Genomic DNA, 26244 nt, shown 5'->3' on the forward strand with positions numbered 1-26244 from the left:
ACGTATTAATGACATGAAGACTTTTATAACAGCATTAACCAGTAATTCCACTTACAGAAATTTATGTTGAGACAATGAGCTGAAATAATGAAAACAAAACAAAATATCATACAGAAAGATAGTCATCGAAGCTTTATTTATAGTAAACAGCCTAAGTGTCAAACAGTAAGTTAATTATGGGAATATTATTTGATGTAAAAAGGTGATGTCCAATGTTCCACAAGGGACACAGACTCTCTCCGTCTCTTTCTCTCTCTCTCTTTCTCTCTCTCTCTCTCTCTCTCTCACCACCCCCACACACACACCCACACACACACTAGCAACACATGGAACAAGCATAAAATAAGGTTTATTAAGGAAAAACTTCCAAGCAAAGTGCACATGCTCCCTGAGCTCTCATTATTTCACAGACAGGGGGTTATAGCAGGACACAATGGAGGAAGTGTTCTAGGAGAAAGACCTGCCCCTGTGCTGCTGCTGTTTGTAGGGAAATGGGAATGGTAACAATGCAGGTTTTCAGGTTGAGGGAATGGCTTTGTTAGGAAAGGGGACCTCCAGAGCTCAGCCAGTGGTGTTTATGTAAAACACCCAAGATCTTGCTGTTGACATTAGCTGGCCCAATCCCCCTGAGCCAGCTCTTCCATGCCTACAAAAGGAGGAAGAGAAAGAACTACTATCAGAGACAGAAAAGATTTGTCTTTCTTCAGGCTATCTGTACAAAGAATAAAGCAGGAAGAAATGCTTATGATATCAGGTAAAATTTTTAAAAAGAATGCAAAGTTATATATGCTAGGTAACTTGAACTATATATTTTTTAAAACATAGGAAAAATCCTGGAAGGACACATAACAATGTGATTGTCTGGGGAGTGAGATTATGAAGTTTTGGTCTTTCAAAGATCTATAGTTTACAATTTTTATATAATGAGTATGTCTTCTTTAATATATTTCAATATTGTATAACTTTGTCCATAAAGATTAAGCACATCTTTTGTTGGATTTATTCTTAGGTACTTTATATTTGTCACTATCAAAAACACTACCACCAAAAAAATTTTTTTTGCTGATGTATAGGAATGCAGTCATTTAAAAATTTTTTGGTCATATATGTAAAACTTTGCTAATGATTTATAAATTTAGGTAGTTTTCTATGTAAACAATTATATCATCTGCAAATAATCACACATTTATTTCTTCCCTTCCATACCAAAAAAACTTCTCTATACCTTCATACCTTTGTTTATTTTTCTTATCTTATTGCACTGGCTAGACCTCCAGCCTGATGTCGAATAGAAGTTGTTATAGCTGGCATCCTGGACTCATTCTGAATTTTAAAGGAAATATTTCCAATGTTTTATCTTTAAGTATGATGTTTACTACGGGGTTTTATTGATATTGTTGAGCAGGTTAAGGAAGTTCACTTCTATTTTTAGTTTGCTAGGAATTTTAACAGGGATGAGTATTGAATTTTATCAAATAGTTTTTCTGCACCTGTTGTGACGATCATGTTTTCCCTTCCTTCTGTTTATATGATGATTTATATACTTTAATAAAGTTTTATGTTTTTCTTGTATTTCTGGTTTAAACAGCTTGATCATGATATAATTTTTTATAAATCCAATATTGAACTTGGCTTGCTAATATTTTGTTTAAGACATTTCCATCCATACTATTACTGAGATTTACTGATCTATAGTTTTCCTTTCTTATACTGTCTTTGCATCTTGGTATTATACTAACCTTACAAAATTAGTTGTAGAGCATTCTCTCTTTTACTAAACTCTGGAAGAGTTTGTATAAATTGAAATTATCTATTCCTTGAATATCTGGTGAAAATTGCCTATAAAATCATCTCGACCTACATTTTGTGAGGGATGGACTTTTTCACTTTTAACTGACGATTCAGTTTGGAATAGTTTATATTCAGATTTCCTATTTTTTTCTCAATTACTTTTCTTTTTTTCTTTTTTAATTAATTAATTTATTTTGGCTGTGTTGGGTCTTTGTTACTGCACGTGGGCTTTTCTCTAGCTGCGGCGAGCAGGGGCTACTCTTCCTTGCAGTTCACGGGCTTCTCACAGCAGTGGCTTCTCTTGTTGCGGACATGGGCTCTAGGCACGTGGTCTTCAGTAGTTGTGGCTCATGGGCTTAGTTGCTCTGCTGTATGTGGGATCTTCCCGGACCAGGGCTCGAACCAAAGTCCCCTGCATTGGCAGGTGGATTCTTAACCACTGCACCACCAGGGAAGTCCTCAATTACCTTTCTTTTCAATTTTTTAAATTGTGGTAAAATACACATACATAAAATTTACTATCTTTACTGTTTTTGAGTGACATTAAATACATTTATAATGTTGTGGTACTGTCACCACCATCCATCTCCAGAATTCTTTTCATCCGTAAAACTGAAAGTCTATACCCACTAAACAATAACTCCCCACTTCCCTCTGCCCCCCAGCCCTTGGCAACTGCCATTCTACTTTCTGTCTCAATTTTGACAGCCTAAGTACCTCATATAAGTGGAATCATACAATAGTTATCTTTTCGTGACTTGCTTATTTCACTTAGCATAACATCCTCAAGATTTGTCCATGTTGTAGCATATGTCAGAATTTTGTTCCTTTTTAAGGCTGAATAATATTCCATTGTACGTATATATCACATTTGCTTATCAACTTTTCTATCAATAAACGTTGTCTGGGTTTGGTATCAGGGTAATTCTGGCCTAAAAGAATGAGTTAGAAAGTGTTCCTGCCTCTTCAATTTATTGGAAAGGTTTGAGAAGGATTGGTGTTAGTTTTTCTTTAAGTGTTTGGTAGAATTCACCAGTGAAGCCATCAGGTCCAGTGCTTTTCTTTGTTGGTTCAATCTCCTTATGAGTTGTAAGTCTGTTTAGATTTTCTATTTCTTCATTATTTCCTTCCTTTTGCTAACTGTGTGTCTATTTTGTCTTCAAAAAACAACTTTTGGCCTTATTCTGTTTTCAATTGTTTTTCTATCACTAAGTTCTGTTCTTTTTATATATATATATAAATTTATTTATTTATTTACTTTTTTTTTTAAATTTTACTTTTGGCTGCATTGGGTCTTCATTGCTGTGCGCGGGCTTTCTCTAGTTTGGTGAGCAGGAGCTACTCTTCGTTGCGGTGTGCAGGCTTCTCATTGCAGTGTCTTCTCTTGTTGCAGAGCATGGGCTCTAGGCATGCAGGCTCAGTAGTTGTGGCCCGTGGGCTCTAGAGCACAGGCTCAGTAGTTGTGGCGTGTGGGCTTAGTTGCTCCATGGCATGTGGGATCTTCCTGGACCAGGGCTCGAACCCATGTCTCCTGCATTTGTAGGTGGATTCTTAACCACTGCACCAGCAGGGAAGTCTCGCTGTTCTTAATTATATTGTTCATTCACCTTTCTTTTTCTTTCTTCTTTCCGATTTTTTCTAGTCCACCTTTTCACTGAGGGTTCCAGCTTTATGCAGAAGATACTCAATTTACAGTGTCCTGATCTAAGATTCTGTCTCCTTTCCCTATGAAGCCCTTAAATCCCCTAACTCTAGATCTCAGAAATACATGCATATCTTGCGAGAGCACTTACTTATCCTCTTAGTTTTCAACTCCTTCACTCCTGAGTGTCTCCCTCTCTATCTTCTGTTCTCAGTTCAGCATTCAGACAACACTTATTACACATTATTTGTCATTTGCAGGTTTTGTAAAGAGTTATCTCTTCTGCCATATTGCTGGAAATGGAGCTGTACTACTTTTATAAACAAAAAAATCTTTACTTAAAAAATTGGGCTGTGCAGTCATGAAACTTTTGCTGCTGATACTGATTTTAGCAGAGGTGATGCAGGCTCTGACAAGATTTAATTGCCAAGAATCTATAATAAGTTTAGTAAGTTTGGCATGTAAATAGCTTCTGTCTGGTGACTCAAAGCCAGATGACAGAGTGTTGCTTTTATTTATGTTTTTAGGAAAATAAAATAAGCCTAATAATAATTGCATAGTGTATGTTTTCCAATCCAAACCTTATCTAGAGAAACCAAGTTTTGGAATTTTACTGAGGAGAGAGCAGGTATAGAATATGGAGTCCTACAAACAAATCTACTCATAATTCTGAATAAAGGAAGTCCCCTTTTAAAGTCTAAGCAGAGTCATTTTGGGTTAAATAGGAACCCAAGGACTTTCCAACACAGCTCTGCAGCTCAATCTGTGCATTTGTCCATACCAACTTAGAAGCGTAATTAGTACTATTAGTACTGTAATTAGTTACTATTAATAAATAGTAGGTGAGTCACTTTCTTTTTAACAAATTAGAGCTGCAGGTGAGTCACTTTCTTTTTAATAAATTAGAGCTGATTCATAGTCATTCTCACTCAAAAGTCTAAATTGCTTTCTTTTTAAAAATATTTTATGGAAGTATAGATTTATGATGTTGTATTAATTTCTGCTGTACAGCAAATTGACTCAGTTATACATATATATATGTGTATATATATAAAATATATACATATTTTTTTTTCATATTCTTTTCCATTATGGTTTATCACAGGATATTGAATATAGTTCCCTTTACTACACAGTAGGACCTTGTTTATCCATTAAACTGCTTTCTTAAGAAGAGAAAGTGGTGAAATTGCAGTCACCTCCAGGAACAGCACTCAAACCTAAATTCTTCTCTAGGAGTTTGTCTCACTGTGAACTACATCCCTCCAACTAGTTGTGAGCACAGAAGTTAAAATTTTATTTTGAGAACAGCAAGGGACCTAACAAAACCCAAAACGACTAAGTTCCTAAGAGGGGGAAAGACTCACGCTTTCTTGGTTTCTTCTTGGTTTAGAAGACTCATGGACCTTAAAGTTCAGGAGGATGGTATGCTCTCCTGGCTGACAGGGTTTGTCTGTAGCTAGTGTAAGTGCAGTCAAATATTTTAAATAAAATAAGTTGACATTTAAACATTTTGCCAGGCCAATAAATTGAAAAAAAATTAGGCATGATCAATTAAATTAACATCATGTTATGATGTGGTCAGGGCTAGAGTATGTGTACTTACTCATTAGGTTTCTGCTAGATTGGGACAAATGTTAAAAATTAAAATTAAAGGGCTTCCCTGGTGGCAGAGTGGTTGAGAGTCCGCCTGCCGATGCAGGGGACACGGGTTCGTGCCCCGGTCCAGGAAGATCCCACAAGCCGCGGAGCGGCTGGGCCCGTGAGCCATGGCTGCTGAGCCTGCGCGTCCGGAGCCTGTGCTCTGCAACGGGAGAGGCCACAACAGTGAGAGGCCCACGTACCGCAAAAAAAAAAAAAAAAAAAAAAAATTAAAATTAAAAAAGGTAGGGCTTCCCTGGTGGCGCAGTGGTTGAGAATCTGCCTGCTAATGCAGGGGACACGGGTTCGAGCCCTGGTCTGGGAGGATCCCACATGCCGCGGAGCGACTAAGCCCGTGCACCACAACTACTGAGCCTGCGCGTCTGGAGCCTGTGCTCCGCAACAAGAGAGGCCGCCATAGTGACAGGCCCACGCACCGCGATGAAGAGTGGCCCCCGCTTGCCACAACTAGAGAAAGCCCTCACACAGAAACGAAGACGCAACACAGCAAAAATAAATTAATTAAAAATTTTAAAAAGGTAGAAATTTAATTTGCTTTTTAAAAAATGCTATAATTCAGGTTGAAAGAGTAAACACTCCTTCCCATTATGGAGTTTAAAATAGTCTGGTCACTATTCTAGTCTAATGCTGCCTTCTTTCTCATAAGGAAGATGAGTTGTTATATTCCTGAGATTTTTTTCTTAACAATTTGAAGCAGCCCTAGTCAGGTTGCCTCACTCTGTGGGAATCCTGCTTTTCCATCCCTTAGCCTTTATTGTAGCATTTTTTTAAGCTTCCCTCCAAGCATGTCTAAACCTCCGACCTGGCACAAGTTTTATCGACCAGACCTAACCTGGGCTCATTTAGCCTCGGTACTGCCTGGCAACCCAGGAACGCACACACTTGGGACTGAGTGATCTCCTTCTGCACAGATACGGATTATTCTCCCCACCGAAGGAACTTGTCTTCATCTTTTTTACCTCTCAGGGCGGTCTTAAGGGAAGGAGTATTTGGTGACTTTAGCAGGAAGACTGGCCATTTCAAATCAAATAAAAAATATTAAATTTAACCTTATTCTAAAATCCTTGAAAAAATTTGATGATGCTTTTTCATTTGAAAAACACATTCACTTTATAGGATTTTAAAATAATTAGTGTATGTATTTGGCAAATTTACTTTTGAGGCCCTGAATGTATATGTCACTTCTTCCCCAGCCACGGTGAGCAGCACACCTGCAACAACGTCAGAAATATTGACAGTACGGACCTCAACAGACAGAAATTTCTCTCCATTTAGTGTAAGCAACACGTCTCCCACATCAGAGATGATCAATTCACCAGCTTCAACAGGCACCACTAGAGAAAACAGAAGGGATACATCATCAACTATAATGAGAAATATCACTCCAGTGGCCTCAACAGTCTCAATAACAACTGCACTAGAGGACAAATCAACCTTACCCTCTTCCACCACTTCTACTGAGGAAACATCAGAGTCTTCTCAGGACCACCAGACTCAGAGCATCGAAAGCACCAGAGAAACTCAAACCACCACCATCACAGATGTGACCACATCCACTCCCTCATCATCCCCACGGGGACCCACTCTTACAGAAGGCCCTCCCCAGGAGACATCCTCTTCAAGTGAAACAACCACTTCTTCCCCAGCCAGGGTGAGCAGCACACCTGCAACAACGTCAGAAATATTGACAGCACGGACCTCAACAGACAGAAATTTCTCTCCATTTAGTGTAAGCAACACGTCTCCCACATCAGAGATGATCAATTCACCAGCTTCAACAGGCACCACTAGAGAAAACAGAAGGGATACATCATCAACTATAATGAGAAATATCACTCCAGTGGCCTCAACAGTCTCAATAACAACTGCACTAGAGGACAAATCAACCTTACCCTCTTCCACCACTTCTACTGAGGAAACATCAGCGTCTTCTCAGGACCACCAGACTCAGAGCATCGAAAGCACCAGAGAAACTCAAACCACCACCATCACAGATGTGACCACATCCACTCCCTCATCATCCCCACGGGGACCCACTCTTACAGAAGGCCCTCCCCAGGAGACATCCTCTTCAGGTGAAACAACCACTTCTTCCCCAGCCAGGGTGAGCAGCACACCTGCAACAACGTCAGAAATATTGACAGCACGGACCTCAACAGACAGAAATTTCTCTCCATTTAGTGTAAGCAACACGTCTCCCACATCAGAGATGATCAATTCACCAGCTTCAACAGGCACCACTAGAGAAAACAGAAGGGATACATCATCAACTATAATGAGAAATATCACTCCAGTGGCCTCAACAGTCTCAATAACAACTGCACTAGAGGACAAATCAACCTTACTCTCTTCCACCACTTCTACTGAGCAAACATCAGCGTCTTCTCAGGACCACCAGACTCAGAGCATCGAAAGCACCAGAGAAACTCAAACCACCACCATCACAGATGTGACCACATCCACTCCCTCATCATCCCCACGGGGACCCACTCTTACAGAAGGCCCTCCCCAGGAGACATCCTCTTCAGGTGAAACAACCACTTCTTCCCCAGCCAGGGTGAGCAGCACACCTGCAACAACGTCAGAAATATTGACAGCACGGACCTCAACAGACAGAAATTTCTCTCCATTTAGTGTAAGCAACACGTCTCCCACATCAGAGATGATCAATTCACCAGCTTCAACAGGCACCACTAGAGAAAACAGAAGGGATACATCATCAACTATAATGAGAAATATCACTCCAGTGGCCTCAACAGTCTCAATAACAACTGCACTAGAGGACAAATCAACCTTACCCTCTTCCACCACTTCTACTGAGGAAACATCAGCGTCTTCTCAGGACCACCAGACTCAGAGCATCGAAAGCACCAGAGAAACTCAAACCACCACCATCACAGATGTGACCACATCCACTCCCTCATCATCCCCACGGGGACCCACTCTTACAGAAGGCCCTCCCCAGGAGACATCCTCTTCAGGTGAAACAACCACTTCTTCCCCAGCCAGGGTGAGCAGCACACCTGCAACAACGTCAGAAATATTGACAGCACGGACCTCAACAGACAGAAATTTCTCTCCATTTAGTGTAAGCAACACGTCTCCCACATCAGAGATGATCAATTCACCAGCTTCAACAGGCACCACTAGAGAAAACAGAAGGGATACATCATCAACTATAATGAGAAATATCACTCCAGTGGCCTCAACAGTCTCAATAACAACTGCACTAGAGGACAAATCAACCTTACCCTCTTCCACCACTTCTACTGAGCAAACATCAGCGTCTTCTCAGGACCACCAGACTCAGAGCATCGAAAGCACCAGAGAAACTCAAACCACCACCATCACAGATGTGACCACATCCACTCCCTCATCATCCCCACGGGGACCCACTCTTACAGAAGGCCCTCCCCAGGAGACATCCTCTTCAGGTGAAACAACCACTTCTTCCCCAGCCAGGGTGAGCAGCACACCTGCAACAACGTCAGAAATATTGACAGCACGGACCTCAACAGACAGAAATTTCTCTCCATTTAGTGTAAGCAACACGTCTCCCACATCAGAGATGATCAATTCACCAGCTTCAACAGGCACCACTAGAGAAAACAGAAGGGATACATCATCAACTATAATGAGAAATATCACTCCAGTGGCCTCAACAGTCTCAATAACAACTGCACTAGAGGACAAATCAACCTTACCCTCTTCCACCACTTCTACTGAGCAAACATCAGCGTCTTCTCAGGACCACCAGACTCAGAGCATCGAAAGCACCAGAGAAACTCAAACCACCACCATCACAGATGTGACCACATCCACTCCCTCATCATCCCCACGGGGACCCACTCTTACAGAAGGCCCTCCCCAGGAGACATCCTCTTCAGGTGAAACAACCACTTCTTCCCCAGCCAGGGTGAGCAGCACACCTGCAACAACGTCAGAAATATTGACAGCACGGATCTCAACAGACAGAAATTTCTCTCCATTTAGTGTAAGCAACACGTCTCCCACAACAGAGATGATCAATTCACCAGCTTCAACAGGCACCACTAGAGAAAACAGAAGGGATACATCATCAACTATAATGAGAAATATCACTCCAGTGGCCTCAACAGTCTCAATAACAACTGCACTAGAGGACAAATCAACCTTACCCTCTTCCACCACTTCTACTGAGCAAACATCAGCGTCTTCTCAGGACCACCAGACTCAGAGCATCGAAAGCACCAGAGAAACTCAAACCACCACCATCACAGATGTGACCACATCCACTCCCTCATCATCCCCACGGGGACCCACTCTTACAGAAGGCCCTCCCCAGGAGACATCCTCTTCAGGTGAAACAACCACTTCTTCCCCAGCCAGGGTGAGCAGCACACCTGCAACAACGTCAGAAATATTGACAGCACGGATCTCAACAGACAGAAATTTCTCTCCATTTAGTGTAAGCAACACGTCTCCCACATCAGAGATGATCAATTCACCAGCTTCAACAGGCACCACTAGAGAAAACAGAAGGGATACATCATCAACTATAATGAGAAATATCACTCCAGTGGCCTCAACAGTCTCAATAACAACTGCACTAGAGGACAAATCAACCTTACCCTCTTCCACCACTTCTACTGAGCAAACATCAGCGTCTTCTCAGGACCACCAGACTCAGAGCATCGAAAGCACCAGAGAAACTCAAACCACCACCATCACAGATGTGACCACATCCACTCCCTCATCATCCCCACGGGGACCCACTCTTACAGAAGGCCCTCCCCAGGAGACATCCTCTTCAGGTGAAACAACCACTTCTTCCCCAGCCAGGGTGAGCAGCACACCTGCAACAACGTCAGAAATATTGACAGCACGGACCTCAACAGACAGAAATTTCTCTCCATTTAGTGTAAGCAACACGTCTCCTACATCAGAGATGATCAATTCACCAGCTTCAACAGGCACCACTAGAGAAAACAGAAGGGATACATCATCAACTATAATGAGAAATATCACTCCAGTGGCCTCAACAGTCTCAATAACAACTGCACTAGAGGACAAATCAAACTTACCCTCTTCCACCACTTCTACTGAGCAAACATCAGCGTCTTCTCAGGACCACCAGACTCAGAGCATCGAAAGCACCAGAGAAACTCAAACCACCACCGTCACAGATGTGACCACATCCACTCCCTCATCATCCCCACGGGGACCCACACTTACAGAAGGCCCTCCCCAGGAGACATCCTCTTCAGGTGAAACAACCACTTCTTCCCCAGCCAGGTTGAGCAGCACACCTGCAACAACGTCAGAAATATTGACAGCACGGACCTCAACAGACAGAAATTTCTCTCCATTTAGTGTAAGCAACACGTCTCCCACATCAGAGATGATCAATTCACCAGCTTCAACAGGCACCACTAGAGAAAACAGAAGGGATACATCATCAACTATAATGAGAAATATCACTCCAGTGGCCTCAACAGTCTCAATAACAACTGCACTAGAGGACAAATCAACCTTACCCTCTTCCACCACTTCTACTGAGGAAACATCAGCATCTTCTCAGGACCACCAGACTCAGAGCATCGAAAGCACCAGAGAAACTCAAACCACCACCATCACAGATGTGACCACATCCACTCCCTCATCATCCCCACGGGGACCCACTCTTACAGAAGGCCCTCCCCAGGAGACATCCTCTTCAGGTGAAACAACCACTTCTTCCCCAGCCAGGGTGAGCAGCACACCTGCAACAACGTCAGAAATATTGACAGCACGGACCTCAACAGACAGAAATTTCTCTCCATTTAGTGTAAGCAACACGTCTCCCACATCAGAGATGATCAATTCACCAGCTTCAACAGGCACCACTAGAGAAAACAGAAGGGATACATCATCAACTATAATGAGAAATATCACTCCAGTGGCCTCAACAGTCTCAATAACAACTGCACTAGAGGACAAATCAACCTTACCCTCTTCCACCACTTCTACTGAGCAAACATCAGCGTCTTCTCAGGACCACCAGACTCAGAGCATCGAAAGCACCAGAGAAACTCAAACCACCACCATCACAGATGTGACCACATCCACTCCCTCATCATCCCCACGGGGACCCACTCTTACAGAAGGCCCTCCCCAGGAGACATCCTCTTCAGGTGAAACAACCACTTCTTCCCCAGCCAGGGTGAGCAGCACACCTGCAACAACGTCAGAAATATTGACAGTACGGACCTCAACAGACAGAAATTTCTCTCCATTTAGTGTAAGCAACACGTCTCCCACATCAGAGATGATCAATTCACCAGTTTCAACAGGCACCACTAGAGAAAACAGAAGGGATACATCATCAACTATAATGAGAAATATCACTCCAGTGGCCTCAACAGTCTCAATAACAACTGCACTAGAGGACAAATCAAACTTACCCTCTTCCACCACTTCTACTGAGGAAACATCAGCGTCTTCTCAGGACCACCAGACTCAGAGCATCGAAAGCACCAGAGAAACTCAAACCACCACCATCACAGATGTGACCACATCCACTCCCTCATCATCCCCACGGGGACCCACTCTTACAGAAGGCCCTCCCCAGGAGACATCCTCTTCAGGTGAAACAACCACTTCTTCCCCAGCCAGGGTGAGCAGCACACCTGCAACAACGTCAGAAATATTGACAGCACGGACCTCAACAGACAGAAATTTCTCTCCATTTAGTGTAAGCAACACGTCTCCCACATCAGAGATGATCAATTCACCAGCTTCAACAGGCACCACTAGAGAAAACAGAAGGGATACATCATCAACTATAATGAGAAATATCACTCCAGTGGCCTCAACAGTCTCAATAACAACTGCACTAGAGGACAAATCAACCTTACCCTCTTCCACCACTTCTACTGAGGAAACATCAGCGTCTTCTCAGGACCACCAGACTCAGAGCATCGAAAGCACCAGAGAAACTCAAACCACCACCATCACAGATGTGACCACATCCACTCCCTCATCATCCCCACGGGGACCCACTCTTACAGAAGGCCCTCCCCAGGAGACATCCTCTTCAGGTGAAACAACCACTTCTTCCCCAGCCAGGGTGAGCAGCACACCTGCAACAACGTCAGAAATATTGACAGTACGGACCTCAACAGACAGAAATTTCTCTCCATTTAGTGTAAGCAACACGTCTCCCACATCAGAGATGATCAATTCACCAGCTTCAACAGGCACCACTAGAGAAAACAGAAGGGATACATCATCAACTATAATGAGAAATATCACTCCAGTGGCCTCAACAGTCTCAATAACAACTGCACTAGAGGACAAATCAACCTTACCCTCTTCCACCACTTCTACTGAGGAAACATCAGAGTCTTCTCAGGACCACCAGACTCAGAGCATCGAAAGCACCAGAGAAACTCAAACCACCACCATCACAGATGTGACCACATCCACTCCCTCATCATCCCCACGGGGACCCACTCTTACAGAAGGCCCTCCCCAGGAGACATCCTCTTCAGGTGAAACAACCACTTCTTCCCCAGCCAGGGTGAGCAGCACACCTGCAACAACGTCAGAAATATTGACAGCACAGACCTCAACAGACAGAAATTTCTCTCCATTTAGTGTAAGCAACACGTCTCCCACATCAGAGATGATCAATTCACCAGCTTCAACAGGCACCACTAGAGAAAACAGAAGGGATACATCATCAACTATAATGAGAAATATCACTCCAGTGGCCTCAACAGTCTCAATAACAACTGCACTAGAGGACAAATCAACCTTACCCTCTTCCACCACTTCTACTGAGCAAACATCAGCATCTTCTCAGGACCACCAGACTCAGAGCATCGAAAGCACCAGAGAAACTCAAACCACCACCATCACAGATGTGACCACATCCACTCCCTCATCATCCCCACGGGGACCCACTCTTACAGAAGGCCCTCCCCAGGAGACATCCTCTTCAGGTGAAACAACCACTTCTTCCCCAGCCAGGGTGAGCAGCACACCTGCAACAACGTCAGAAATATTGACAGCACGGACCTCAACAGACAGAAATTTCTCTCCATTTAGTGTAAGCAACACGTCTCCCACATCAGAGATGATCAATTCACCAGCTTCAACAGGCACCACTAGAGAAAACAGAAGGGATACATCATCAACTATAATGAGAAATATCACTCCAGTGGCCTCAACAGTCTCAATAACAACTGCACTAGAGGACAAATCAACCTTACCCTCTTCCACCACTTCTACTGAGGAAACATCAGCATCTTCTCAGGACCACCAGACTCAGAGCATCGAAAGCACCAGAGAAACTCAAACCACCACCATCACAGATGTGACCACATCCACTCCCTCATCATCCCCACGGGGACCCACTCTTACAGAAGGCCCTCCCCAGGAGACATCCTCTTCAGGTGAAACAACCACTTCTTCCCCAGCCAGGGTGAGCAGCACACCTGCAACAACGTCAGAAATATTGACAGCACGGACCTCAACAGACAGAAATTTCTCTCCATTTAGTGTAAGCAACACGTCTCCTACATCAGAGATGATCAATTCACCAGCTTCAACAGGCACCACTAGAGAAAACAGAAGGGATACATCATCAACTATAATGAGAAATATCACTCCAGTGGCCTCAACAGTCTCAATAACAACTGCACTAGAGGACAAATCAACCTTACCCTCTTCCACCACTTCTACTGAGGAAACATCAGCATCTTCTCAGGACCACCAGACTCAGAGCATCGAAAGCACCAGAGAAACTCAAACCACCACCATCACAGATGTGACCACATCCACTCCCTCATCATCCCCACGGGGACCCACTCTTACAGAAGGCCCTCCCCAGGAGACATCCTCTTCAGGTGAAACAACCACTTCTTCCCCAGCCAGGGTGAGCAGCACACCTGCAACAACGTCAGAAATATTGACAGCACGGACCTCAACAGACAGAAATTTCTCTCCATTTAGTGTAAGCAACACGTCTCCCACATCAGAGATGATCAATTCACCAGCTTCAACAGGCACCACTAGAGAAAACAGAAGGGATACATCATCAACTATAATGAGAAATATCACTCCAGTGGCCTCAACAGTCTCAATAACAACTGCACTAGAGGACAAATCAACCTTACCCTCTTCCACCACTTCTACTGAGCAAACATCAGCGTCTTCTCAGGACCACCAGACTCAGAGCATCGAAAGCACCAGAGAAACTCAAACCACCACCATCACAGATGTGACCACATCCACTCCCTCATCATCCCCACGGGGACCCACTCTTACAGAAGGCCCTCCCCAGGAGACATCCTCTTCAGGTGAAACAACCACTTCTTCCCCAGCCAGGGTGAGCAGCACACCTGCAACAACGTCAGAAATATTGACAGCACGGACCTCAACAGACAGAAATTTCTCTCCATTTAGTGTAAGCAACACGTCTCCCACATCAGAGATGATCAATTCACCAGCTTCAACAGGCACCACTAGAGAAAACAGAAGGGATACATCATCAACTATAATGAGAAATATCACTCCAGTGGCCTCAACAGTCTCAATAACAACTGCACTAGAGGACAAATCAACCTTACCCTCTTCCACCACTTCTACTGAGGAAACATCAGCGTCTTCTCAGGACCACCAGACTCAGAGCATCGAAAGCACCAGAGAAACTCAAACCACCACCATCACAGATGTGACCACATCCACTCCCTCATCATCCCCACGGGGACCCACTCTTACAGAAGGCCCTCCCCAGGAGACATCCTCTTCAGGTGAAACAACCACTTCTTCCCCAGCCAGGGTGAGCAGCACACCTGCAACAACGTCAGAAATATTGACAGCACGGACCTCAACAGACAGAAATTTCTCTCCATTTAGTGTAAGCAACACGTCTCCCACATCAGAGATGATCAATTCACCAGCTTCAACAGGCACCACTAGAGAAAACAGAAGGGATACATCATCAACTATAATGAGAAATATCACTCCAGTGGCCTCAACAGTCTCAATAACAACTGCACTAGAGGACAAATCAACCTTACCCTCTTCCACCACTTCTACTGAGGAAACATCAGCGTCTTCTCAGGACCACCAGACTCAGAGCATCGAAAGCACCAGAGAAACTCAAACCACCACCATCACAGATGTGACCACATCCACTCCCTCATCATCCCCACGGGGACCCACTCTTACAGAAGGCCCTCCCCAGGAGACATCCTCTTCAGGTGAAACAACCACTTCTTCCCCAGCCAGGGTGAGCAGCACACCTGCAACAACGTCAGAAATATTGACAGTACGGACCTCAACAGACAGAAATTTCTCTCCATTTAGTGTAAGCAACACGTCTCCCACATCAGAGATGATCAATTCACCAGCTTCAACAGGCACCACTAGAGAAAACAGAAGGGATACATCATCAACTATAATGAGAAATATCACTCCAGTGGCCTCAACAGTCTCAATAACAACTGCACTAGAGGACAAATCAACCTTACCCTCTTCCACCACTTCTACTGAGGAAACATCAGAGTCTTCTCAGGACCACCAGACTCAGAGCATCGAAAGCACCAGAGAAACTCAAACCACCACCATCACAGATGTGACCACATCCACTCCCTCATCATCCCCACGGGGACCCACTCTTACAGAAGGCCCTCCCCAGGAGACATCCTCTTCAGGTGAAACAACCACTTCTTCCCCAGCCAGGGTGAGCAGCACACCTGCAACAACGTCAGAAATATTGACAGCACGGACCTCAACAGACAGAAATTTCTCTCCATTTAGTGTAAGCAACACGTCTCCCACATCAGAGATGATCAATTCACCAGCTTCAACAGGCACCACTAGAGAAAACAGAAGGGATACATCATCAACTATAATGAGAAATATCACTCCAGTGGCCTCAACAGTCTCAATAACAACTGCACTAGAGGACAAATCAACCTTACCCTCTTCCACCACTTCTACTGAGCAAACATCAGCGTCTTCTCAGGACCACCAGACTCAGAGCATCGAAAGCACCAGAGAAACTCAAACCACCACCATCACAGATGTGACCACATCCACTCCCTCATCATCCCCACGGGGACCCACTCTTACAGAAGGCCCTCCCCAGGAGACATCCTCTTCAGGTGAAACAACCACTTCTTCCCCAGCCAGGGTGAGCAGCACACCTGCAACAACGTCAGAAATATTGACAGCACGGACCTCAACAGACAGAAATTTCTCTCCATTTAGTGTAAGCAACACGTCTCCCACATCAGAGATGATCAATTCACCAGCTTCAACAGGCACCACTAGAGAAAACAGAAGGGATACATCATCAACTATAATGAGAAATATCACTCCAGTGGCCTCAACAGTCTCAATAACAACTGCACTAGAGGACAAATCAACCTTACCCTCTTCCACCACTTCTACTGAGGAAACATCAGCGTCTTCTCAGGACCACCAGACTCAGAGCATCGAAAGCACCAGAGAAACTCAAACCACCACCATCACAGATGTGACCACATCCACTCCCTCATCATCCCCACGGGGACCCACTCTTACAGAAGGCCCTCCCCAGGAGACATCCTCTTCAGGTGAAACAACCACTTCTTCCCCAGCCAGGGTGAGCAGCACACCTGCAACAACGTCAGAAATATTGACAGCACGGACCTCAACAGACAGAAATTTCTCTCCATTTAGTGTAAGCAACACGTCTCCCACATCAGAGATGATCAATTCACCAGCTTCAACAGGCACCACTAGAGAAAACAGAAGGGATACATCATCAACTATAATGAGAAATATCACTCCAGTGGCCTCAACAGTCTCAATAACAACTGCACTAGAGGACAAATCAACCTTACCCTCTTCCACCACTTCTACTGAGGAAACATCAGCGTCTTCTCAGGACCACCAGACTCAGAGCATCGAAAGCACCAGAGAAACTCAAACCACCACCATCACAGATGTGACCACATCCACTCCCTCATCATCCCCACGGGGACCCACTCTTACAGAAGGCCCTCCCCAGGAGACATCCTCTTCAGGTGAAACAACCACTTCTTCCCCAGCCAGGGTGAGCAGCACACCTGCAACAACGTCAGAAATATTGACAGTACGGACCTCAACAGACAGAAATTTCTCTCCATTTAGTGTAAGCAACACGTCTCCCACATCAGAGATGATCAATTCACCAGCTTCAACAGGCACCACTAGAGAAAACAGAAGGGATACATCATCAACTATAATGAGAAATATCACTCCAGTGGCCTCAACAGTCTCAATAACAACTGCACTAGAGGACAAATCAACCTTACCCTCTTCCACCACTTCTACTGAGGAAACATCAGAGTCTTCTCAGGACCACCAGACTCAGAGCATCGAAAGCACCAGAGAAACTCAAACCACCACCATCACAGATGTGACCACATCCACTCCCTCATCATCCCCACGGGGACCCACTCTTACAGAAGGCCCTCCCCAGGAGACATCCTCTTCAGGTGAAACAACCACTTCTTCCCCAGCCAGGGTGAGCAGCACACCTGCAACAACGTCAGAAATATTGACAGCACGGACCTCAACAGACAGAAATTTCTCTCCATTTAGTGTAAGCAACACGTCTCCCACATCAGAGATGATCAATTCACCAGCTTCAACAGGCACCACTAGAGAAAACAGAAGGGATACATCATCAACTATAATGAGAAATATCACTCCAGTGGCCTCAACAGTCTCAATAACAACTGCACTAGAGGACAAATCAACCTTACCCTCTTCCACCACTTCTACTGAGCAAACATCAGCATCTTCTCAGGACCACCAGACTCAGAGCATCGAAAGCACCAGAGAAACTCAAACCACCACCATCACAGATGTGACCACATCCACTCCCTCATCATCCCCACGGGGACCCACTCTTACAGAAGGCCCTCCCCAGGAGACATCCTCTTCAGGTGAAACAACCACTTCTTCCCCAGCCAGGGTGAGCAGCACACCTGCAACAACGTCAGAAATATTGACAGCACGGACCTCAACAGACAGAAATTTCTCTCCATTTAGTGTAAGCAACACGTCTCCCACATCAGAGATGATCAATTCACCAGCTTCAACAGGCACCACTAGAGAAAACAGAAGGGATACATCATCAACTATAATGAGAAATATCACTCCAGTGGCCTCAACAGTCTCAATAACAACTGCACTAGAGGACAAATCAACCTTACCCTCTTCCACCACTTCTACTGAGCAAACATCAGCATCTTCTCAGGACCACCAGACTCAGAGCATCGAAAGCACCAGAGAAACTCAAACCACCACCATCACAGATGTGACCACATCCACTCCCTCATCATCCCCACGGGGACCCACTCTTACAGAAGGCCCTCCCCAGGAGACATCCTCTTCAGGTGAAACAACCACTTCTTCCCCAGCCAGGGTGAGCAGCACACCTGCAACAACGTCAGAAATATTGACAGCACGGACCTCAACAGACAGAAATTTCTCTCCATTTAGTGTAAGCAACACGTCTCCCACATCAGAGATGATCAATTCACCAGCTTCAACAGGCACCACTAGAGAAAACAGAAGGGATACATCATCAACTATAATGAGAAATATCACTCCAGTGGCCTCAACAGTCTCAATAACAACTGCACTAGAGGACAAATCAACCTTACCCTCTTCCACCACTTCTACTGAGGAAACATCAGCGTCTTCTCAGGACCACCAGACTCAGAGCATCGAAAGCACCAGAGAAACTCAAACCACCACCATCACAGATGTGACCACATCCACTCCCTCATCATCCCCACGGGGACCCACTCGTACAGAAGGCCCTCCCCAGGAGACATCCTCTTCAGGTGAAACAACCACTTCTTCCCCAGCCAGGGTGAGCAGCACACCTGCAACAACGTCAGAAATATTGACAGCACGGACCTCAACAGACAGAAATTTCTCTCCATTTAGTGTAAGCAACACGTCTCCCACATCAGAGATGATCAATTCACCAGCTTCAACAGGCACCACTAGAGAAAACAGAAGGGATACATCATCAACTATAATGAGAAATATCACTCCAGTGGCCTCAACAGTCTCAATAACAACTGCACTAGAGGACAAATCAACCTTACCCTCTTCCACCACTTCTACTGAGGAAACATCAGCGTCTTCTCAGGACCACCAGACTCAGAGCATCGAAAGCACCAGAGAAACTCAAACCACCACCATCACAGATGTGACCACATCCACTCCCTCATCATCCCCACGGGGACCCACTCTTACAGAAGGCCCTCCCCAGGAGACATCCTCTTCAGGTGAAACAACCACTTCTTCCCCAGCCAGGGTGAGCAGCACACCTGCAACAACGTCAGAAATATTGACAGCACGGACCTCAACAGACAGAAATTTCTCTCCATTTAGTGTAAGCAACACGTCTCCTACATCAGAGATGATCAATTCACCAGCTTCAACAGGCACCACTAGAGAAAACAGAAGGGATACATCATCAACTATAATGAGAAATATCACTCCAGTGGCCTCAACAGTCTCAATAACAACTGCACTAGAGGACAAATCAACCTTACCCTCTTCCACCACTTCTACTGAGGAAACATCAGCATCTTCTCAGGACCACCAGACTCAGAGCATCGAAAGCACCAGAGAAACTCAAACCACCACCATCACAGATGTGACCACATCCACTCCCTCATCATCCCCACGGGGACCCACTCTTACAGAAGGCCCTCCCCAGGAGACATCCTCTTCAGGTGAAACAACCACTTCTTCCCCAGCCAGGGTGAGCAGCACACCTGCAACAACGTCAGAAATATTGACAGCACGGACCTCAACAGACAGAAATTTCTCTCCATTTAGTGTAAGCAACACGTCTCCTACATCAGAGATGATCAATTCACCAGCTTCAACAGGCACCACTAGAGAAAACAGAAGGGATACATCATCAACTATAATGAGAAATATCACTCCAGTGGCCTCAACAGTGTCAATAACAACTGCACTAGAGGACAAATCAACATTACTCTCTTCCACCACTTCTACTGAGGAAACATCAGCATCTTCTCAGGACCACCAGACTCAGAGCATCGAAAGCACCAGAGAAACTCAAACCACCACCATCACAGATGTGACCACATCCACTCCCTCATCATCCCCACGGGGACCCACTCTTACAGAAGGCCCTCCCCAGGAGACATCCTCTTCAGGTGAAACAACCACTTCTTCCCCAGCCAGGGTGAGCAGCACACCTGCAACAACGTCAGAAATATTGACAGCACGGACCTCAACAGACAGAAATTTCTCTCCATTTAGTGTAAGCAACACGTCTCCTACATCAGAGATGATCAATTCACCAGCTTCAACAGGCACCACTAGAGAAAACAGAAGGGATACATCATCAACTATAATGAGAAATATCACTCCAGTGGCCTCAACAGTCTCAATAACAACAGCATTAAAAATGTTGACAGCACCAACGTTAAGTGACAGCTCTGTAGGAAACACAGGGAGCATACCACCTTCTGTAACTAGCAATTTTCCTCCATTCACTTCTAAAGTTTCTACAACATGGAAGTCAGTAGTACAATCAACTCCACTCTCTACCAGTTCTTCAACTCCAGAAACATCTACGGTTTTTCACACCCACAAAAGCAAAGGCACAGAGACCACTGGGTGGCCCTATACCAAAAGTGCAATCTCTACAGGTGTTTCTCATGAAACATTTATTCCAGGTAAAACAACAACAGTCACTTCCTCATCCTTCAGTGACAGCCACACAACTCAGTCACAAAAAGAACCGTTGTCAACGCCAGTAGCTGCCACTACATTAATTGTAGAAAGAACATATACTTCCTCAGCTAGTACTTCTTGGGTTTCATCTAAGGTCTCAACAATAGGCGAACAGAAAGTGCCTACCACACACCACTCTCTGAGCACATCTTCTCAGCAAACAACAGCAGCATTTTCTAAGCCTCATTGGACACAAGGGACAGAGACTACTGGAGGTACTCATGTCAGCAGCACAAGCTCCAATATGACTCAAACCATTGAAACAGTCACATCCACATCTCCTTCATCCATACTAAGTGGACACATATCTCAACAAACTGTAACAGCAGGCCCAGCAAGGCAGTCAACACCACTCTCTGCCAGCATCTCTCCTCAAGAATCATCAGCTATTTCCCAAACAGGTCCCACTCAAGGCACACAGACCACACAAGAATCCCAAACCATGAGTTTATCCTCCCCCGTGATGAACACAATCAAAACAGTCACATCTGCAACTTCTTCATTCAAACCAGGTGGACACTCACTCTCAGAAAGTGTGCCTCAGGATACGTCCACCACAGGTGAAGTGACAACCTTCATCCCAGCACCCTCCAGGGAGAACCACACAACTCAGGCCACTACCACTACCACAGGACTGTGGACAGCACCAACGTACCCTGACACCACCCTGGGAACCTCAGGCGGCACATCACTTTCCATAACAAGCACCATTCGTCAGGCCACCTCTGTAGTCTCAACCTTGGGAGGCCAAGGAGGACAATCAACATCCCCTGCTACCAGCGCCTCACTTGACACAACATCAGCCATTTCCCAAACCCATCAGACTCAAGGCACAGCGACTACTGGAGAACAGCACACCAGTACATTGGCCTCACTGGTGATGGACACCACCTTGGGGGGCACAGCTGCTGCTTTATCATCCACAGGAAGCAGCCAAACAACCTCAGGAAGTGCTCCCCCAGAAACATCTACCTCAGGTAAGATCAAGAGTTTCTCACCAACTTCCTCCAGGGAAAGCCACCAAACTCTGTCAACGACCAAACTGTCCACTGCAACCAGTCCTGACACTACTCCAGGAACCACAGGACTGGGGTCTGTTATTGTCTCCAGCACCATTTCAACCATCATCTCTGAGGTCTCAACAACAGGGAGACCTACAGGACAATCAAGCCCAGCTTCTCCAAGCACCTCTCCTCAGGAAACATCAGCCATTTCCCAGATGGCTCAGACTCAAAGTACAGGAACCACCAAAGGATTTGAAACTGTCAGTTCAGTCTCCCAGGTGACTGAAACCTTCTCAGCAGTCACATCTCCACCTCCTTCATCCACATCAAATGTACACACATCTCCACAAACTGTTACCCATACACTGTCACCTTCAGGCACCAGCATAACATTTATCTCAAACCCAGTCAGCGACAGCCACAGGACCCAAACAGCAATGCCAACCATGTCATCTGGGGCATCTGAAGGGACAGCTACAGCCACTTCTTTCACCCTGAGTGATGTAGCCTCTCATTCTCCTTCCACAATTTTGTCCACAAGTGGAGAAGTTCTGACAACAACCCCAGGCTCATTCACCCATGAAAATACGATGGCTGGGGTCATTTCCCCTGTAGGTTCTGACAATAACTCCTTGACAAATACCACACAAGTCCCTACTTCCTCAGTGGGCGAGTCAAGCACACCCACCTCTGAGCATCTTGCACCTGTTCAGACAGTAGCCTCTACTATGCATCCTATTACAAAGCCAACAGATATGGTTTCTACAAGTAATCAAAACAGTGTAGCTGGATCCACACCGACTTCACCATTTCCACCGACAAGCTACCTTTCCATCAATACCACTCCTGATACTTCTTCAGCATGTAAGTATTCTAAGAGTCCATTGCTTACTCTACAGCCATCCACAGACTATTCTGTCTCTGACTCTACTTCTTCTGGTAATGTGGGCACAGCTCAGACCATATCGAGTTTCTATACTTCAACCAGTAATTCTTCATTCTCTCAATCAGCCCCTGGCCCTGCAGTCACCTGGAGCTCCACCACCCTATTCACAGGTCACCCCACTCATCTGTCTGTTACCAGCACTTCTCCACCATCCACAGCATCCTTAAGTTCTGCCGTGAAGACTGAGACATCAGGTACGTGGGGACTCCGGGGTCTTGGCCTCTTACAGTGGCCCAGTTGGCTCAGTTCAGCTTCAAGGAGTGCTTGAGAGAGGAAGGTGAGTTAGCACTGCCAGGTTGGAGTTCAGGTCCACGAAAAGATGAAGTCAGTGGCGGGTATGGTGGGTGACAGGCTCATCATCCCTTCTACCCCAGGAGATAACTGCTTTTCTGCAGGGAGTGATTTGGGTGTGACCAGAAGACAGACAGGTTTCTAGCTGTCTCTCCCAGCTCCTAAAGTCTCTGACTCTCTTTAACTCTGCTATTTTCTCTGTAAAGCCCACTCCAGTCTTCTTTCCCTGCCTGCCCAGGAACAATCGTAACCTCACAGAAGACAGACAGTGGGAGAAGCACAGCAACATCACTACCCTCAACAACCTCCCAGTCCCTTACCACTCCCACTGCTGGCACTTCCAGAGGCACCTGTTCAACAGCTGTCCCAGTCCCTATCAAGCCCGAGAAAGGCAAGTGATTCCATAAAGCTGGAGCCTCTCCACCCTGGGAGGGAGAGGATGGAGTTAGATGTGGAGGTTGTAGCTGTGGCAGCTGGATTGGATCTACCAGTGAGATCCCCCATGGGTCGCTGGGGGAACCAGTTCTGTGGATCTCTCCACTGCCCCACCTGGGCCATTGGAAGTCCAGCTGCTCTCCTACCCCCTTGATAGGGGTGGGTAACTGAGTGCTTAGTTTCAGCCTGCTTGCTCATAGACTGTTGTTTTGAATCAGAAGGGCCTTACAGGGGCAAGGCAAGAGCATCAGAGTTGGGTGCTGAGGGTTGGCTTTGCACGTGGTGCTGGGCTAGGAGCTAGAGATACAAGGTGCTGTCCAGCAAGAGACAGAGCTGCTGCCTCAGTAGGTGCCATTAGAGGAATAAGCCCAGGATATTAGCTGCACACACTGGAAGGCCCGAGGGAATGTCAGGGGTGGGCGGTGGGGTCAAGGTGAAGAGGAGGCTTCCTGGAAAGAGTGAATAGGAGCTGGGGTAGTGGAAGTGCCCCAGGCAGGCAGGAGGGCCTGAACAGCTGGAATAAAGGCATGGACAGGAAAAGCAGTCCTAGTGTTGCATGGGGAGGAGATCCGTAAAGCATTTGGCGTTACCAGAAGTGAGGGGAAGGGTGCTGAGAAGCAAAGCTGTCATGTGAGAGAATCTTGTAGATAACAGGCACCAGGGAGGACGTGGCGTGATTTACATTTATGAACAGTGCCATGGTGGCTGGGGTGGGGGATGAATTTGCAGGAGGCCAGGAGAGCAGTGTAGAGACTGCTGCAGTATTCCAAGCAGCACCAGGTGAGGGCTGCCAGTATGGAAAGGAGGAGGCCCATTTGAGAAATGTTTAGGACAAGGTTTCTCAAATTGGAGCCCAAGGACCTCCATGGGGGATCTGATGACAAATTCTACGGGGATTTTAAGTTTACCTAGAGAAATACCATCTTAGGGAACAAGTCTCATTCTGTGAAATGATCTTTCAATTACTCATCTTCACTACATTGGAGGAATTTTGTCTTTTCACCCTTAAAAGAATTTTGAGTACCATAACTGGTACAGAATAATCTGTTGGTATTCTGACAGCAGAACCTGTTTTTCTTCAAACTGGGGAAGGCTGAGCGTACCATTTCAGGGGTAAAATGAGGAGATGGGTTGAATGCAAGTGGAGAGAGGAGTCCTTGATGGCTCCCACTTAGGGGAACGGGGGGCAAGGGCGGAGGAGCAGCTTGGGGACACTCTTGGGGGCCCCTACCAGCCCTGATGACATCAGGGCCCATGAGAACTTCCTGCTCCTCTTTGTACCGGCCCAGGCGTTTCCCTCTTCCCCTATGGGCTGTGTGCTGGAGACCAGGAGTTTGTCAAGAGGACTGTGGACTTCACCTCGCCACTCTTCAAACCCCAGATTGGCTTCCCCCTCGGCTCCTCTCTCCGGGATTCCCTCTATGTGAGTCCCCGACTGCAGCCCAAAGGGCAGGACCCATGACCTGCATTCCGCAGGCCTTGCTTCTCCCTCTAAGCCTCAGAGACATCCCTGTGACCATGACCAACCATGACCATGACCGAGCAGGAGAATGGAAGCAACGTTGGTCAGGCACCTACTGTGTCCCTGCCGCTAGCTCAGTTTGCATGCACCATCTTTAATGGTAGGGCACCAGCTGAAGAAGACAGGGAGCTAGGCAAGGCCTCCCCACCCAGGTGGACAGAAGGGTTGTCACCTCAGTAGAGAGGTGCCGGGGCCCAGTAAGCTCTCCACTGTTTTCACGGGCCCTTTTATTGAGTAGGATGCTCTGCTTGGGAAAATTGACTCTTTGATGCTGTTCACATTTTCTATAATTATTTCCTGGTTCCCTGGTCCAAGTATTGATACTTCATGTCTCCCGGAGGAGAGCTGAATGGCAGTCGTGGCCCTCAGTGAGGGGGCTGAGTCAGGACACACTGTGAAAGTGTGACACAGCGATGGGGTGAGGGTATCAATTCTTTTAGCTCTAACGGATATAGCACAAGCTTCCGGGGTGGGGCTAAGGGGATTTACCCAGAGACGTCTGCTCTATGATGATGGGCTGGTCTGTAGATGGGTCTGCCACTGAAGCAGGACAAAACCTACCACCTTAGGAAGGACTTAGGACGTGAGGAATGGCCTAAGGATGAAGAGCATTTGTGGGAGAACTATGTACAGGGCCTCTCCCGGCAGGCAGGGAGATGGATGAGACCTTCCAGAGGTTGTTGAAATCTCTGAAGTTCTACCCTCATGCATCCCAGGAGCTGACCCAAGGCTGGGATGTTCCCTCCCTGAATGCTAACCAGAAGAACCTTTGTGCTCAGTTCACAGATAATGGCCAAATCATTTTTCCGGAGTCAGAGTACCAGATTTTCTCCTACCCCAACCCTCCCCCTAGAGGCTTTACAGCCTGGGATCCTGTGGCCCTGGTGGCTCCATTCTGGGACGATGCTGATTTCTCCAGCAGCCGGGGAACCATATTTTACCAGGTGGGCCTTTCAGAGCTCAGCACTCAGGGTCCTGCAGCGGCCAAGGAGAGACAAAGGGCTGTGTGGAGGACCTTGAAAGTGCTCCAGCTGTCAGAGCCCGGGCTCAGTGTGGGCAGGGATTGAAGCTTAAATATGAGGGCGGGAAGGAAGCAGACTAGGACACAACCACAGGAAGACTGCAGGTGACAGAGATGCGGTGCAGCGATCCATGG

At 46.2% G+C, this 26244-nt stretch overlaps 1 protein-coding gene across 1 annotated transcript in view; it reads left to right on the plus strand.

Moving 5' to 3' along the window:
* Positions 1 to 26244, plus strand: part of MUC4 (mucin 4, cell surface associated) — a gene marked incomplete at its 5' end in the record, with an annotated part of 58603 nt that overhangs the window by 11425 nt on the left and 20934 nt on the right. Inside the window, 2 exons of the mRNA XM_079921417.1 lie at positions 24856 to 24989; positions 25868 to 26032. Of these exons, the coding sequence (XP_079777543.1) occupies positions 24856 to 24989; positions 25868 to 26032 (299 nt within the window). The remainder of the gene's footprint in view (positions 1 to 24855; positions 24990 to 25867; positions 26033 to 26244) is intronic.

Source organism: Stenella coeruleoalba (genome assembly GCF_951394435.1).
Source record: "Stenella coeruleoalba genome assembly, chromosome: 5".
NCBI classification, from domain to species: domain Eukaryota; kingdom Metazoa; phylum Chordata; class Mammalia; order Artiodactyla; family Delphinidae; genus Stenella; species Stenella coeruleoalba.